Below are 18,992 nucleotides of genomic sequence, written 5' to 3'. Positions count from 1 at the left end.
CGCTGAGCTAAATCCCCAGCCCCTTTTCTTTCTTTAATATCTTAGCATACACACCTTTACTGTAGCTAAGTAACGACTTTAAATTTGGAGGAAAACATTGTATTTCTAGTACTACGATTGAAGTCATTTATCTTGTTTAGGTTTTCATTTATGCTTGAGGTTTACAAACACAGGCTACCCTTTTCTCATAATTTAGAACCGCTTGACACGTCCCCATTCTGCTTCCACCAATTTTCTACTGCCAGCACACCAGCCCAAGTCTCCTTCTTTTTCATCCAGGACTTCCAGTCTCACTGCTGTATTCCCTGTGCTCTTTTTAAATCCTTTCTCCACACAGAAGCCCTGAGCAAGCCAGTCTCCTGCTTAAAATCCTCCAGTGGTTGCCCAACATACACAGAACAAGCCCATTGTTGTCGTAGGTTAAAAAGACCCACATAGGGGCTGGGGATTTAGCTCAGCGGCAAAGCGCCTGCCTGGCAAGCGCAAGGTCGTGAGTTCGATTCCCGGTACCGGAGAAAAACCAAAAAAATAAAAAAAAAAAAAAAAAAAAAAAAGACCCACATAACCCACTTACCTGCAGCCCTGCTGTGCACAACACCTTGAGCCTGCCCTGTTCCTCCGTATGCTGTGCCCACCAGGCTCTGGCACACCAGCCTCCTTCCTGTTTCTCAGGCCACGCAGCCTAGTCACACCAGGAGCTGCTCACCTCTCTCCCTTATCTTTGCAAGGCTGCTCCTCCTCACACCTGTCCTATACATTTTTTTACGAAAGGCTTTCTCTTAACCTTCCTTTCTAAAGCTCCTCCTAGCCTCATACTGGGAATCGAACCCAGAGTTTTATACATGTTAGGCAAGCACCCTAACTCTAAGCTACTTCCCCAGGTCTAAACCTACTCTTACTTTCCCTTGTTTTAATTGTGTTATCACCTCTGGTAGCCTACCAGAAAAATGACAGGACTACTGTTTCCAGTTTGTCTGTTTTTTGATTCCTTGATTGTCTATTTTCACCTTCATTAATCTAAATTCTTTGTGTTGTTGAGCATGGATCCTTAGTGCCTAGATTAATAATGTCTAGCTGGTAGCAGGGCATAGTAAATATTTATTGACTGGATATATGAATAAATGAATAGTTTTAAGAGAAGATTTATTTATATGGCTATAAGTGTTACAACTGTTATATATTCATGTCACACACATGAATTATAGTCTTCTAGTAGTTATACAATATACTATATACCATGTCAATACTTACAGTATCCTATATACTATACTAAGAGTAAAGGCATTCTGATTAGGATCGAGTATTTATAAAAATCCTTCTGCTTGACATATTAGCATATATTATGGTAAAATATCTGTTGTGGTCATTCTGTGATAGTGGGACACAGTGAAGATGAATTAAGCAAGGTACATACGCGATATAGGCGGTTGGAGAAGGCAGATTATAAAGACTCACTGATGTGTTAAAGGAGAAAGTAAACTGTTGGCCGTCAGTTTATGGATACTGTGCAGATATTTAGTTCTTGCTGTTAGATCTGTTTCTCTTTCACTAAATTTTGTTCTGAAGTATATATAAAATCTGCTATCACATATTAGGTATCCTATGTGAAAATGTCTCATGTGCCACATGCAGAAAGTAAAACATTAGTTGATTCTGTTGTGACTAATTCTCTACTAGGTGAAGCTCAGCCAGGGTTAGCAGCTCATTTCGTTTGCTTTATCTAGGAGGCCTTCGACACAGAATTGTTCATTTAAAGTAATGACTTCCTGGCTTCTGGAATATGCTCAAAATATCTATTTTGTGATGAATCGAATCCATCAATTATACTTCAGATTTCCTTCAGTAAGATAAGGGCCTTTCCCTGAAATTTCTAGTGTCATAGATCTGCACAAGTATATCCCTTTGTAATGGTTAGCTATCTTTATGATTGCTGACTGGGTTATTGCATACAGCACACACAAGGTTAAATTAATTTGCTCAGAACATAGATTTTTGCTCTGGTTATACAGGGCTGAGTCCAAGCACTACCTCTGACTGTAGATGTGGGAGAAAGTAAACTATGATCAGACACGTGTCACCCTGAATGAGAGACAAAGAGATGAATGTCCATTAGGTGGTTTACAAATATGTACCCTTCAATATAGAGTGCTCTTTAAACAGTGGTACATAAAAACTCTTAGGTGGATACAGGGAGACTGGTTAAAGAGGACTAGTTTCCAGAAACTTGTCTTTGGTATGCACTTTTTTCTAAAGTAGATCTACATGTTAATATTCTCATAGCCAAGGCCTCAAGCTTTTTGTCCTTTCTTCTCACCTCTGCCTGACAGTTACCTTTGGCCACTTAAAGGAAAAGGCTGTAACCTTCACTAATCTAGTTTAGTACATAGCAAGGTATAAAAACAGGTGAGCTGGGTGTGGTCAGACATGCCTGTAATCCCAGCACTCAGGAGGCTGAGGCAAGACTGAGTTCGAAGCCAGCCAGGGATACATAGTGAGTTCAAGGCCAACCTGCAGTACATAGGGAGACCCTGTCTCAAACAAAACAAAACAGAACAAAATAAAGCAAAGCAAAACAAAACAAACAGAAAACAATAACAGAAAAAGGCGGCCCCCCAAAAGTCAAGCCTAAGTACTACCTTTGGAGAAGCTTCTATCATTGAGAAATGAGGCAGCTTTTCAATATTACTTAACAGCACAGAAAAAAAAAAAAAAAAAAAGTTGAGGACCTTTCTCTCAAGGTATTTTGAGTTTTTCCTAAGAAATTTGACATTTGCCTGGTAACTAGTGTCATCATTAATTTTTAAACCCTGTCTTTTTGAAACATGGTATTTTTCTGGTACCACTGACAGAGAGGTGCATGTTTAACTGTTCTTAAAAGTGAGCTTGCTTGAAATATCTGAGTGAGACCATGTTGCGTTTGAACAAGGGCACGGTGATGTTGGGTGCTGTAATTCTTTCTGGTCATTGCCATTTTCACTAAAAAGCGAAGTTCTGTTATATCTTCTATAGTTTTCATAATAATTCAAGGACCACAGAGAAAGAAAAACCCTTTGGAATTTGAGATAATTTAACTAAAATACATGAGTTCCATTAACTATGCAAAGTGTGCTTCTGGGGAGACGGAGAGAAACTCCTAGTTACACAATGCATTGCGATAGAGAAAAGCCTGTGTGGGCTCAGCTTTGAATAAAATTACTCTTTTTTTTTTATGAGAAGCAATCAAAAGAAGGAACAAAGTCTTAAAAGTAAATTTAGACCAAAATACCTTGATCTCTGTAATTTAACCAATTTACTTTGCCTTCTCATTCTTAAAAATGATGATCTCCGAATGTGAAGAATCTTTGTGTCCTATTTGGTATCAGGGTAGGTATGATTATTCTCTAGCTCCTGGGTTAAGTAGCAGAAATTTCAGGTACAGAAAGATTGGGAAGCTCCCAGAGCAGTGACTTTTAACCACAGTCACATGGGAAGACTTAGGGAATAATTCATGTGCAGATTCTTCTTCTGCAAGACTATAATTCATGTTTGTAACATGAATTTTTCTTCTTAGAGTAGGTTCAGTAGATATGCAGAAGGACCCAATAAACAATATTTTTAAAGGTTGACTAATTCTGATATGTACCATCATATTTTATTTATTTCCTTTTTTGTAACATCATACTTTAGATAAGACTACTACAGTAAAAGACTATTTTATTAGGGCTTGATCCTGGAAATATTTCTGAAAACCAGCCTGTGGATATAAGATTTAGTTTGGATGTCTGCTTTTCGCTTATAACCCATGTTATTAGTTTTATGTGGTTTCTGAAATTAATTGCCCCACAATTTCAGAGTTCGGAAGTCTGAAGCCCAGGTGTTTGCGGGGCTGCACCCCTCCTGAAGGGTTAAGAGGGAGTCTGCTCCTAACCTTTCTCAGCTTCTGGAGGTTGCCCTCGTGCCCTGGCTTAGTTTATGCCGCTCTGGTCTCTGATCCTCTTCATGTTGCTTTCTCTTTAAATCACCCTCTGCTCTCTTATGAAGATGCTTAAAATGCATTTAGGGCCCAGCCAGACGCTCTTCCCTTCTCAAACTCTTTAACCCCGTCATATTTTTGAAGTCTTTTGCATGTAAGATAACATACCAACATTCCCAGAATTAGAAGCCAGACATCTTTTAGGGCTGCACATTTAGTCTCCCCAGCAGGCAGTTATCACTTCACTGTACAAATCCACAGGGGCTTCTGTGATACCTTTCTCCTTGTGTCTCTCGCTGCAAGTCCATGACCACAGGGAAGTGGACAGCCTTCCAGGACAGTGTTTACCCACAAATCTTGCCCTGTTGGACTAGGCCAGACTACTTAGCTCTGCCAGATTTGTTTTTCCTGAGCTGCAGGCTGCGCCTCCGGTTTCAGGCCCTGATATAACACACGCCTGTGGTTATAAGTGGAGTGAGGGTGGGGTCGCTGAAGCAAGCCCGTCATTCTCACTGGCAAAGGAACTTCAAGATGTGTCCTAGCAACGGTGGCTCTTCTTGAAAGCTCATCTTTTAAGAATAGACTCTTACAATGACCAGCATTATGTGAATCTATTCTAAAAGAGGCACCAGCCCTGTCAACTTTTCACAAGAGCATTGGCCTAGGCTCAGCATATGCAGTGCTGTTAGGTTTGATTTTAGGAGGAAAAAATACAGTCATTTGATAGTAAACATGGAAACAAGGGTTGGGAATTGAACTCAGTAGGTAGAATGGATGCTTAACATGTGGAAAGCCCTGGGTTCCATCCCCAACATGAAAAAAATCAAATAAAATGAGGAAGAAGAAGAAAAGGAGGAGGAAGAAGAGGAGAAGGAGGAAAGAAGGAGAAAAGAAGGTAAAGGCAGCGAATAAAATGTTTCAGAGTCAAAGTTTGTGAAAACAGCTGAGGGACTTTGAGAGAAATTAATTCATGTAGGTTTTAGCTTTCGCAAATACTTAAGGAAGTATTTGATTCATGCTCTTGGGCCTCTTTAGGTTTTGAGATTCCTTTGTGTTATTTCTTCCCCTATCATGAAGACCAGTACAGACACATTTAAGAGAAAATAACCGGAGGTTAAAGAGACTCATGATGGATGGCTGTGTTGAAGTTTGAGGTGATGATGACCCAGTAGCATTAGCATTTTCTAGTCGTGCTGAATTAGTCACATATGATTTGGAAAGACTGTGCAGCCCAGGGATATACTAGTGCCTGAGTTAATGCTATCATCTCAATTACTGATCCCCCCAGGCCCTTAACTTCAGGAATGGAGCAAATCATTGTACTCTGTCACCTAGCACGTGGAGTGCTCCACGCGATAAGTGACCTAAACCACCGTAGTAGCATTCTGACTGGGACTTGTCGTGCTGGAGCAGGAAGAAAGAACTGTTTGTTTTCCCATGTTTAAACACATCAGGGTGTACATAGGCATTGCTTGTAGTAGGCAGTTTCTTGTGTACAGAAAAACAAGAACTGGAGATGTGTAGGGTAGAAAAGGAAAAGAGTTGAAAGCTGAGGGGTAGAATTTAAATTATTGAATCTCTGAAGCCAGTTCCATCCATACCTCTTTAGGGTTTGACTACTTAAACTGTTAGGTCCCTCTTATTAACATGGTTAGAATTTAGATATTTTGTGTTTGAAGCTAAGAGAAGTCTTAATTTTCATATAGAATATTAGTATGGAGAAGTCAAGATAGGATTAGCTACGAGTTACATAGTCCCTCTTTAGGTATGACAGAAAGACAACAGAACAAAGAAGTCGAAAGTACAGATTGACTAGCCATTACCTGAAATTCTTGGGACCACCAGTGTTTCAGATTTCAATGTTTTTCAGGTTTTGGAATATTTGCATATACATGATAAGATACCTGAGGTATGGGACTCAAGTCTAAATATGAGCTTCCTTTATATTTCACATACATCTTATATACATAGCCTGAAGGTAAATTTACACAATATTTTCAACAGTTTTATGCATGAAACAGTGTTTCATGGTGCAGGATTTTCCAGCTGTGGGATATGGTGGTGGTTCTAAAAGTTTCAGATTTTGGAGCATTTCAGATTTTAGATTTTTTGCATTAGAGATTCTCAGTATTAACAAGAGGAGATGCAATGATAGACCATATGATACACCGTGGGTCTGGGCTACATGGAAAAGCAAGTGATGATAGTTGTGCATGAAGTAAAGAGGCCTGGGAATATAGCTCAGTGGTGCAAGTGCCTGCCTGGCAAGTGCAAGGTCCTGAGTTCAATTCCTGGCACAGAAAGAAAGAAAAAAGAAAAAAAAAAGAAAGAAAGAAAGGGAAAGAGAAAGACAAAAGAAAGAAAGAAGAAAGAGGAATCAGATGATTTAAATTCATAACTGAGCTAAGCAGATATAAGATAGGAAGTTGTGGTGAAGCTACCCAAGTGTTGGATACCATTGCAAAGCATCTTTCTATTAATAAGAAAAATCAGGCAAATTTCTTTGTAGTTTCTGCAATGAAGATAATAGGGATAGGACTAACCTTTCAGAGTTGCCGTGCTGCAAGAACAAATCTATTTTATGTTACACGTTCAGCGTGAGGACTTGACCTAGAATATGGCAAGTGTATTGAATTTGACAAGATATTTTATCATTAGATTTTCATTGTGAGATATTTGGCTGATGGAGTAGCAAAAAGTCTTCAAATTTAGAACTTCATTTCTGAAGGACAAAACAGTTTGAAAAACAATTGTAGGGCAGAACTGAATGTATTAGGAAACTTTTAGATACTTAGCTATAATTTTTAAACTATCTTTATCATTAAAACCTTTCTTAGTTTTGGGCATCAGGGTATTTTGTCTCAGCAACAAGAGAAAAGTAACTAAGGCAGTATTTGTGCGGCACCATCAGTTATTCTGGGTAATACTGAGTGTGATGATAAATAAAGAGCCTTTGGTGATCTGTCTCCTTTCAATTGCAGTTTGTCAGTCCACTATTACCTATGGGTTCAGAATGGCTCTGGCAATTAATAGAATCCATTTGAAAGCCCTTTAGCCATAGCCCTTTATGAGAAGCTTTGCACTTCCTAAGGAGTTCAGCTTCATGAGACATTAGCAATACTTCAGGCTGTTGGAGTTCTTTAGTAAATTTGGGTTCTTCAGATATCCACCTTGTAGCATGGTCTTAATGATTCAATTTATTTTATTATAGTTTGTGATATCCTTATGTTGACTGAGGACACTTAATAAGAACATCATCTCTTAATAAGGACATCATCTCCTAATAAGGATAAAATGTCTCCTGATTGGTATTTATTACCGTAGTTATTTAGTAGTTCAGTTCTTACAGCTACACTGGAGAACTTCTGCTTAGCCTGTGAAGACTTTGGCTAAGGACACATGTATTGGATCTTTAATAATATAAAATTTGTACTCTCCACATAGGTATACTAAATTTTGAAGGGAATTCCTTATTAGCTGCAGGTTGACACTTGGAAAAGATGCATTAAGAGGCAGAAAATAAAAATACAGAGTGTTTCTGTCTCTGTTATCCTGCTTGGACAACTTTTGAAACTTGTCTTTCTTCATTTGCAAGATGAATAGTTGGATGATCTCAGCCCTTTTATCCTGCCTTACAGTAAATGAAATATTTGCTAAACCTTCAAGTTCCAATAGATCCAAGTCCTTCTCTGAGGAAAAATCTTCCAACACTCTCATCATATTATTATGCATTGTTCTTGTATTTAATGTGGTTTTCTATTGTAATTTTATATCTTAGAGTTGAATTTGTGTTGTCATTATAATGTCTTCTCCGACATTTAAAGCATTTTCTGGGAAAGCTGTTACATTGGAGTAAGTTGACCTTATATGTAATGCTGGAACTAAAATAGTATGCTGTCTCACAGTGACTTAGCTGTGCCATTACTGTCACCCAGGTCTGAAGAAGCCTTTGTCCCCACCACCACCACACACACACCAGCATGACACTCAGGTGTAATATAGAGTATGACATTAGAACACTACTTAAAAACTGCTTAGGTCATTGGCATAGAAACTCTATTCTGTTCTAAAATGTGTTTCCATATTTAACTTCAGTCCCCTTCTGTGTATCCCACTCATTAAATTACTATGAAAACAGCTGTTTTTTTTTCCATTAATGAGAAAGATATGAATACCACCAAAGTCCAAATGAATGGAACTATAGGATCATGTTTTGAATGAGAGAAGTAGGATGTGCAGTCTATTTTTAATCATATCCCAATTTTGTCATGATGAGATGTAATATACAGTGCTGTCTCTTATTTATCAAGACATTTTTTTACTTTGTAAAAGCATCTCTGTTTCATAAAACTCTGCCTCCCCTGTGCTCCTTTGATTCACTGAGAATCCTCAACTTTCAGAGCCAAGATCCTGACAAGGGATCTTGTCTTTGTTACTTTTATCTTGTTACTGAGACAAAATACCTGATGCCCGAAGTTAAGGAAGGAAAGGTTTATTTAGCTTACAGTTTGTGGAGGTTTCAGTCCATACTTGGCTGGCTCCAAGGCAGAGTGGCACATGGCACAGGGCAATAGTTCATGGTGGTGGAAGACAGCAAAACAAAATGAACAAAAAGGAGGAATGGCGGCAACCCTCTTTCCTTCCCTTGCATTGTATGCAAACTATCCGCCCCAGGGCGTGTGTAGCACTCACACCCATAATTGCAGCATTGCATCATGGATCAATCATCAACTCTAAAAGTCTGCCCCATGACTTCCTGAGGCTTTGGGGGGACATCCAGACACAAACTATAACAGGGCCATTCAGTTAAGATGGTTGGAGAATGAAGGTGTTGACTGCACATGCAGACTTCTAGACTTTTGGGTGGATTCAGAATATAGGATTGAATGAAAACAGTAATTGGATATTATTTGTTCTCTTTACAGGCTTTATACAACTCGATCAAGAATGAGAAGCTTGAATGGGCAGTGTAAGTATGCTGGATATCAGCCTTGTAATAATGAACTGCTCTTTTTTCTTGCTGCCTCAGAGATGATTTTAGAGAGGGGTTAAGTATGGATTGCCAGTTTTCATTTTACACCAAGTGTCTTATGTACATAGTGTGAAACCTTAGTAAACCCCTTGTATCCTGTGGTTTTCCCGCTCAGTACCCAGAATACTCCTGTTCTTTTTGCTCCACCTACAAGCAAGTAATCATATTTTTAATGTTTCCTTTAAATCCAGTACTCTAAAAGAAAATCTTCTGATAAAATTAGATTTATCCCAAAACCCAATACATACGATTTGAGTACCAACCGCCTGTTTTAATTCTCTCGTCCTATTATCATAGATCAAAGTCTTCCAGTCCTATTTCCTATGATACTAATCATCCTATGCCACTGATAGATAATAACCACAAAAAGAATAAAAAGCTTCTGTGGATAGATATGCTTGAGAAATGATGGATTAAATAAAGCTATTTTTTTTTAAACTTTAAAACTCCTAGGAGCTTTTGCAGTGCTATTGTATATTATCAATCTCTGATGGAGAACAGAGATTTCATGTTTCCTGAATATGTTTGATAGCAAAATGTAGTATTTCAAGGTCCATACTTTGGGAAATATTATTGCAGATAAATTGCACCTTAGAAAAACCAACAATATCATTTTTGCTAGACTTCCACTAATCAATATAGCAATTAAAACTTGAATTCAAAAATGGCTAGGGGACAGTGTTTACTACAGTTTAATCAATTTACGTTACTACATTTTAACCAATTTACCAAAAACTTAGGTCAAAACATATTTTTAAAATAGAAAACCTATGTAAATTTATTATTTTCACAGATACATAGCACTCATTTTTTTAACCTTGTTGCCCCACGACATTCTGCAGTGAACTCAGTTCTCTCGTATGCTCATTGGGGAAAGTGGTTTAGCAGTTGACTTTATCTCAAACATAATATGCTAGAGTGAATTTTAAAAGTCAGTGCCCCTTAAAATTGTTTTTGCTAACTACAGAGTTATTTGGTAGTGTTTCCAATTGAGTTAGTTTAAGAGTTTAGTATTTTCATGTATGTGTAACAGCTTGTATGTGTTCATAAGTAATGACTCATTTAAGACAGTGTACTATTTCAAGGAAAATTTAACATTATTAGAAATCGATGGTCTAAAATCTAAGGTACTACTATATTTAGACTTACCTTTCATGGAGGAAGGTAGGTTTCCTAGCAAAACTTTGTGAATATACTTAGAATCTTGCCAAAATGTTGAAGGTATATTCTGACCTATGCAGAATTTTCCCACTGGAGATCGTAAATGAAAAGGAAACAATTGAAAATATATTCACACTGGAGTAGAGAATATTTTGAGTATCATTTTATAAAGTTATTTTACAAAGCAAGTATAATCTTGAGAACCTGCTACACTGAATTTGTTTCTATAAATTTTACTTAGGTATTTCTGTGTAGTTAGACTTTGGTGAAAGAAAGCTTTATCTTAGCTTCTATCCAAGCATACAGAGATGAGGGGAAGTTTACTCAAGAACTCGATTTTTCTGCGGCCCTCTTGACACATCAGCAGAGCAGTCTGCTCAGGAACCCAGATCCCAGAGTCAGGTAGATTTGAGTTTGTACTGGCTGGGTCACTGGCCAAGTTAACCTCTAGGCCTCAGTTTCCCCATTTGTAAGATGGAGCAACTGTTGAGTCTTATGGAGCCAATAGGGATAGCACTGGGAAATGTAAAATACTAACCATTAGGCAAATTACCCTTCAATGGATACCTCATGCTGTAGCTTTTAATGCTCCAGTTTCTATTTTATGTTTTTCCTATCTCTTATTCATGTGCTTTCTTATCCTCTATAATGTATAAGATACTATTCTTCCAGTCTATCACATAATTAACTTTCATTTCTTTACCTATAAAATGAAGGAAGTAGATGAAATCACAAGTATCCTTTTCAACGATTTCTTTCCAAGTTTCAATTCAATATTTGCATTTTCCTACAGGACATTTCTCCTAGTACTTAGTACTCCTCATTTGTCTCAAGTCTTTTTTGTATGTTTTCCATTCCTGTATCCTGGATTTTAGCTTCTACATTATCATTCATCCCATCTACCGTTTCACTACTGTGGAAATGGCCCCGAACACAGCATACTTCTTCTCTGTGGCAGTTGCCAGCCATACATCAGCATTGCTTCCTCTCAGGTGCCTCTGCCTCCAGTCTCTTTCTTCTGCATTAATCTGTTCCTCTGCTGTACTTCAGGCCTGCAAATTCTGCCTGTAATATATTTTATCCTCCATTACTGTCTTCACACAGTCCTCATTCCAACCAGGCTGCAGGTAGGTGCAGTTTCCTGTGCTCCTCCCATGGTTTCCTGCCTTTTTGAGCTCTGTGACCTCTGCTTGCAACTTGTCCTCGCTGTCCATCGCAGCCCAGCTTTGATAACGCTCATTCCTGGAACCTTTCCTTCTTGCCAGCCGCAAATCATCTCAGCCTTTACACATCCATGGTGCTTTATTTGATGATACTGTCACTTTCTTTTCCATGGCGGTTATTTGTAGTAAGGTATCACTAAGCTGTAAACTCTTTTAAGGAAGTGATGAATGTGTAGATTTGTGCCTTTATCTCTCTCTCTGCAGATTATAGTGCCTATATGTAGTGAACACTCCATATAAACCTATAGAAAAGGCTGGGCATTTAGTTCAGCGTTAATGTGTGTAATTAGCCCGTGGGACAGCCTAGGTTTAATCTCCAGCACTGAGGGGGACAATGAAGGGATGGAGAAAGGCCTTAGAAAGATTATTCATCATATGCAAAGAACTGCATTCTTGAAAGATAAACCTCTGATAGTTTAGTTTAGAAAGTAGTTACCAAAAAGATGCAGCTGCGGCAGATTTTCTGTGGTAATGTATGCTGGCATGCGAAGTGTCTTCATGTTGATTTTTAGAACCTTGGAAGAAACTGAATATATAGAATCATGGGGAATTTTAATTCATGGCATTCTAACTGGTTTCCATGGACACCTAGGATTTCAGGGTGTGAGTGAGGGGAAAGGGGAAAAAGGATGGGGACATTTCTGTCTCCTGTAAGCATCAGGCCTATTCAACTGACCAAATCACCTCCACTTTTATTTTTTAAAAATATAGAATTAAAGTTTCAGTACTATTTATTTTTTTAAAAGATATCTATACTTACAGATTTTTTTCCTGAAAAAAATGCTAATCTCGCCCAGTGCCTTTATTTCATATTACAGTGAAGAAGCATTCATCTCCATGTCTAAAGACACACAAGTGTAGCAGGAGAGCTGGGACTTGTTTCCTCATGAGTCCTGGCTCCCATTAGAAGCTCCATGTTGCCTGCCTTCTTTGTAGGCACAGTTTATAAAGTCTTTGGAGAGCAAAGATCGTGTCTATTTTTATGCCAGTCTTTGATACATTGCAAATTAAGAGTGTCATATCAGAGTGTGTTTCATTAAAAGCTCATGGAATTAAGAGTGTTTCCCCCCTGGGCAAGTTAGATGGTAAGGATCATTTCGTCTATTCCACACACTTTAAGCAGCTTTTTATGTGTCTGGCCCAGGGCTGCACCTGTGATACAATGTGAGTAAGGTACAGATCTGTGCTTAAGGAGAACACAACGTGAAGCGGTGCATGGAGAGGGAGGGTAGGGCAGTACAAGGATGGAAGTGTAAATGGTAGTGAAGAGTGCAGTGAGTCAAACTGACTAGTGGGAGGTCCTGGCTTTCACCATTTCTTTATCCAGGTTCCTCTGCCCAGCTTTTCATTATCCATAAAGCATCTATTTGTTACATTCCTTTGTACCGTATAGTAGGCTAGGAATTTGGGAAGAGCAAAAGTGTATAAAGTGTTGAAGCATTTTCCTTAGTCTTAATTTATGGTCTAAATTAATTTTTTTTAAAGGTAATAATTACCATCTCTATTGGGATGGGATAGAATGAGGCTAGTTAAGGTAGGTATGGGCACCTACAACTTATGTTAGAGTTGTTTAAAATTCACCTTCAGGAAGAACTTCAGACAATACATTAATAAAATTGGGAAGTAAAATAAATGCAGCTGACCAAAGCAGGTCCCTATTTTTCTTTTTGAAAAAATATAGTGAAGTTTCCATTAATATTTTTCTCATTTACTAGTAAAATTAATCTTTTCTTCTTTCCTTTGACCTCTACTTATCTTTTTATTCTATATCATTTAGATATTGCAAGTAGCTTCCCTTACCTGCTTTCAAAAAATTAGTAATAATAATAATAATGATAGGAAAGAACAACTGGGATGGGGGAAAGAAGAAAAGAAGGGGTACACACACACACACACACACACACACACACACACACACACACACACAAGATAGCTAAGATAATTGTACTGCTAATTTCTAATTAGTTCATTGAAAGGAACCGTTAGTGTTTATATTGTTTGATCAGTATTGCCTGGGTGCATCTGGTAATCTAAGCAACTACTTTGAAGATAACAACATGCAATATAATAACCATTGTTAATTTCCTGTCATCTTGTTTTGAAATTGTGTATCATTTTTATTGTTTTTTTCTCTTTAAAATAAAAAAATAGTAATTCATATATCCTATCTCACTTTAATTAAGGCACCATAAAGCCAGTTTTAAATAATGAACCCGCTGAGTCACCACATTTACACTGCTGTTGCTTTTCTGCCTCAGGTCTGCTCCTGCTTATAATTTTGCACATTTGGTCCTCTTAATTCTGAATAAACGTTTTATAACTTGGTATTATGGAATAATATTTAATAATTCATATTGCCCTCCCATTCATTTTCTAACCAGAACATTTGAAAGCCTTTGTTATCTTTGCTTCTAAATTAGACAGTTTCTTTTCTGCCCGTACATAGTGGATTGTCCTGGCTAATTACATGGGGTAGTGACACCCTGGACTTTTTCCATCCCTTGCATCATGTGTTAGGAGCACTGACTTTTAAAAGTGTGTTTCTACAATTCCAACAGTTTGTTGTTAGGTTTCATTATCATTTCTTTACTGTGAACTTTAATCGTGCTTGGTCTTTTCAGGACAGCACTGCTGCCCGCTCAGTCCCTGATCTGATAAAATTAGGAAGAAAACTTTCTGCCTTCTAAACGCTTTCTTTTGCCTTGTCCTCTCTAAAAATATCTTTCTCCAGCAAGAGTTCTTCTAACGCTCTTTTACTTTCATTGTTTGATTTGCTTTCCACATTTTACTATACTCAGTATTAACCCTGATTTTATTTTAGGTAATAATACATAATAATTAAAATATAATATCAGTTGCTCTGAGAGCAATGGCCATCTCCAAATACAAATACTGTAGTTTTATTTTCACCCAATGGCTTTTTAAAAAAACATAGACTGATTTAGATTTGCCATCCTTAAAGTGATTTTTGTAGATATGGGAAAATGGTGGGTTGGGTTTGTTGCTTTTCATTTTTTCCTTTATTGTTTTTAAAATTATTTTTATTGGTATATTTTAGGTATACATAATGGTAACATTCATCATAAGGAATTTGTGCCTGTACATAATATATCTTATTCTTTTTTTCCTGTTCCCCCCCCTCTCCCTTCAACCCTCTTCTCCTTATTTACAAAAGCTTTGTTTCCATTTTTCCTTCTATTCTCATTTTTCCCTTTTCCAGTCCTTCTTTTTCCTCTCTCCCTGCCCTAGTTCCCCTTCCCCTTCGAATGTTTTCTTCTTATTTCACAATACCTTTTATATATTTTGGGCCTTATTTATACTTTCAGTTTCTCACACCAGAGAAACCATGTGATATTATTCCACTTAAGGGTTTGGTCTCGAGGTGCATCCATTTACCTAAAAATGTCTCAAGTGAATCTTTCTTTATAGCTGAGTGTACTCCACTGCATAACAAGACCACATTTCCTATATCTGTTTATTGATTGATGGGCATCTGAGCTGTTTACAAGATTTAGCCTTTCCAAACTGTGCCGCTGTAAACATGGGTGTGCATACATGGCTGTGGTATGATGCTTTTGATCCTTTGAGGAACATATCCAGAAGAGGAATAGCTGGGTGGAATGAACCCTCTAGTCCTAGTTTTTTGAAGAATCTCCACTCTGATTTCCACAGCTGTTGCACCAGTATATATTCCCACCAATGGAGAAGGGTTCCTTTGTCCTCACCCCTGCCAGCGTTTGTTGTTGGTTGATTTCTTGATAATAGCCATTCTTTCTGGAGTGAGATGGAATCTCAGTACTGTTTTAATTTGTATCTCTCAAATGACCAGTGATGAACATTTTTGTCATGTATTTATTTGCCATTTCTACTTCTTCATCTGAGAAATGTCTATTCATTTCAGATGCCCCTGTTTGGACTAGGTCTTTAAATTTGATTGAGAGGTCCTGATTTTTTGAGTTATGTATTCTCGATATTAGTCCTTTGTCTGAGGAACAGCTGGCAAATTTTTTTCCCATTTTGTGGGTTTTCTCTTCACTCTGTTGGTGATTTCTTTTGCTGTGTAAGAGCTTTTTAATAACTTGATATCCCAGTTGTTGATTCTTTATTATTTCCTGTGTGATCGGGGTTTTATTCATAAAGTCTTTGCCTACACCTACATCTTCAAAAGTTTTACCTAGTCTATCTTCCAGCAGATTTAGTGTTTCTGTTTTAATATTTAGGTCTTTAATCCATTCAGATTTTAATTTAGTGCACGATGAGAGATATGGGACTAGTTTTAAGTGTTTGGTGTGTAGAAAGCCAGTTTTTCCAGCACCATTTATTAAAGAAGATATCTTTTCCTTTATTGTTTTTTACTTATGGTAATTTTCCTTAATTTTTAAATTTTTTCAACATTAAGATTGTTCATCAAAGGAAATTGAAATTCCTTGTGTACGCTTTTTAGAGTTGAAATTGTATTCTAAAGAAAAGTATACTTCATAATCATATTTTACCTTGATGTAAAAATTATTCCATTTCTGTAAAAAGATAACTCATGGTAATTGCCTCTTTATTGCAATGCATTGTTTTTTGTTTTTTATTTTTTGGTATTGGGAATTGAACTCAGGACCTTGGGTTTGCCAGGCAGGCCCTGTGCCGCTGAGCTTTATCACCAACCCTGCAATGCATTATAGAAATAATTTTATGATGTTGGTTTTCTTAAAGCCCTAGTAAGTCTAAATATATAAAATTTTTAATCAGAATAGTTTTTCTTAATAGTAGATGTAGGTAAATGAAAGAAAGTTTCTTGTTCATATAAGTTTTTTGGGCTAAGACATTTATGTGAGTACTTTGAAGCAAAAGCAATTCTCATTTTAAATTTGAAAGCTCTTCCGGGCATAGTGGCACAAGCCTGTAATCCCAGCACTCGGGAGGCTGAGGCAGGAGGATCGCTGTCAGTCTGAGACCAGCCTGGACTGCAAAGTGATCTCAAGACCATCCTGAACTGCGTAGCGAGACCCTGTCTCAAAAACAAAACAAAAAATAAATAAATAAATACATAAATTTGAAAGTTCGCACCTGTGAGTGGGTAAATGTTTACTAGTGAGAAAACCAAGGCAAAGAGAAGTTACTCTAAGTTGGATATTGATTGCAGACACAGAAGATACAAAAAAAAATTGTAAATGAAAGTTTAAATGTCTGGAGAGAGTTGGTGGGTGGGCATTAGCAATCAGTGGTAGAGAGAGATCATTATGGAAAATTTAATAAAATCATCTGAGTGAGATATTTCACTATAAAAAAGAATAAAACCTGTTTCCATCTACAACACTCATACTATTAAAAGAATATCTTTTAATAGTATATAGTAATAGTAATATTTCCTTTTAATAGGAAATATTCCTAAATATGCATTGTGCCTCAAATTCTAAAGTAAGGTTTACATTCCCAATGTCATTCCTGTTGGTTGGACCATACTCACCTTCCTAACATGGCAGATACTATATCATGCCACACCCTTGCTAGACTAATGACACTAACGTTAATACTAGCGCTGCAAATTTGGAAGATCATCTCTATGAGAATTAACTAAGGACAAATCAATATGTGTTTGAGCAAACGATATTATTGGTTTGATTGTTCTGTTTATAAAGTCAGAGAAGGCTCACTGACTATAAGAAAACACAAGAAACAAATTCTATAGTGATGAAAATTACTATTAACTTGGAGATTTTAAGATAAAGAATGATATCAGTTAAAAATGTGTTATCTAGAAACAACATTGAATGTGGATCATCTGGATTTTGATGTTTAAAAAATTTTTTAGAGTTTAGTATTAAAGAAGACTCTCATATAGCTCTGTGAAATGTAATTTTATTAAGAACCTTTCAATCTGTAAGTATTTTCAATCTGTAAGTACTTGTTTTTCTCAATGAAAAACATATTTTTCTCAGATGGAATTCAAGCATATTGAAAATCAGAATTATTTACCAGCCAGTTTTTTGCTTTAAAAGGGCAAACTTTTAAAAAAAGGAACAAAATAAAACTGAAAAGTTATCTGCTTTATGGAATCTCTGGGGGAGATTGAGATAGATTCTTAGAATGCTTAACGATCTTACTATTAAAACAGCTTCAATAGATAAAGGTGATGGCAAAAGTGATGTACTTCACAAATATTATCTTTATTTTTGTTTTCTTCAACTTCAGAATATGCAGAGTAGACAGGTTGGGAGCAGATGCAATGTGACTGTCATGTCAGTAGCCTATTTGTCCTAAAGCAATTTTAGAGTCCCTGAGGTGCAAAGCATTATGGAGGCTGGGATATAAGGAAAATGTCTTTCCTAATGTGTTGATCATTTTGAACTTTATATTATCTATCTCAATTACTAAGCCTTTGGTACTCATTAAAGAATGATACAAAAAGAAATACAACGAGTATATTTCTAAATGACTTACAATATGTGTGCAATAACTAGTGTTTAAAGATTTTAGACAATATTTCTGTGGATTTCATTGAGCATTTGTGCATGTATGCACAAATATATCCGTTTTCAGAAGGTAGAAAAATTTAATTAGCAGATTAATACTACTGGAGGAAGATATTTTTGTTTGCCCACTATAAATTTTCCAATAAATCATTTGGACACATATAACATCTGGCTTGACCTCAGTGTATGCCAAAAACTTTAAAAAAAATCTTAATATCTACAGTTAAGGTTTTCCTTTTTTTTGGAAATCATACTACAGTTATAAAGCTAAGTTACGGAGTTACATCTTCTTCACGTCTGCAGGATTCTTTGGTATAAAGGGCTAATTACAGAGGTCAATATTAATAAAAGCATAGTGTCTTTTATCATTGAAAATGCTTAGGTCAAAATAAGGTATTTTTCTAAAACAAAGTTTTTTGTATTATCTGCAGAGTTTTAAATCTTAACTACATAGTTTTTCTCTAATTTTTATTTTTGATAAGTGACAAAGACAGATGCATCTTAATCTCCTCCTGGCTCAAGGCATAACACGATGTGATACAGGAATCCCATGATAAGCCAGCATGCGTTTTGGAAGTTTGTGCTTCACTATATATTCCAGCAGTCATCTGATACAATACTGGGATGCTGACCAATATAGTGTTCTGCTCCTATATTCAACCACTGGGTTTCATTTTTTCAATCAACTTTATTGAGGAATAATTTATATTCCTCAATACAGTGCACCTGGAGTGCCTTCAGGGTGCCTTCAGTGAAATTCACCTACTTGTGGGCACAATTGCGTGTGTTTCTTTTTTTTTATTTGCAGAGTTGTCTCATAGTAACCACAGTCCACCCAATTTCTATCACCCGAAAGAGATGCCTTGTACTTGTAATTCAGCATTTTTAATAGTGAGTCTGCAGCCTGTCTGATACTGCTTTGTACACAACTCTGTGGACACAGAGAATACAATATTTTATTAAAAATGTATCACCCATTACGATGTGTTTCTGTTTCTCCTGCCGGATTCTGAGTCCCACTAGGAGTCTTAATCATCATGTTCTCACTCCTACCTTGCACACTGCCTGCAGTTTAGCTCCTGATCACTGCTAAGCTGGCACCAATATCCCCAAAGACACTGATTTCCAGGTATTTTAGAGGAGAGCAGGGGGTGGCTTCC

General features: G+C 36.9%; 1 protein-coding gene across 2 annotated transcripts in view; it reads left to right on the top strand.

Annotated features, from left to right (window-relative positions):
- The window catches only part of Psd3 (pleckstrin and Sec7 domain containing 3), a 500,607-nt gene that overhangs the window by 369,869 nt on the left and 111,746 nt on the right, over positions 1-18,992 (top strand). For both annotated transcript variants that reach the window (XM_005373608.2, XM_005373613.2), the window contains one exon: positions 8,878-8,921. In XM_005373608.2, coding sequence (XP_005373665.1) covers positions 8,878-8,921 — 44 coding nt within the window. The remainder of the gene's footprint in view (positions 1-8,877; positions 8,922-18,992) is intronic.

Source organism: Chinchilla lanigera, unplaced genomic scaffold (genome assembly GCF_000276665.1).
Source record: "Chinchilla lanigera isolate Chin_1 unplaced genomic scaffold, ChiLan1.0 scaffold00002, whole genome shotgun sequence".
NCBI classification, from domain to species: Eukaryota; Metazoa; Chordata; class Mammalia; order Rodentia; family Chinchillidae; genus Chinchilla; species Chinchilla lanigera.
Note: the sequence above shows the minus strand (reverse complement) of the source record. Positions and strands in the feature narration are given on the sequence as shown.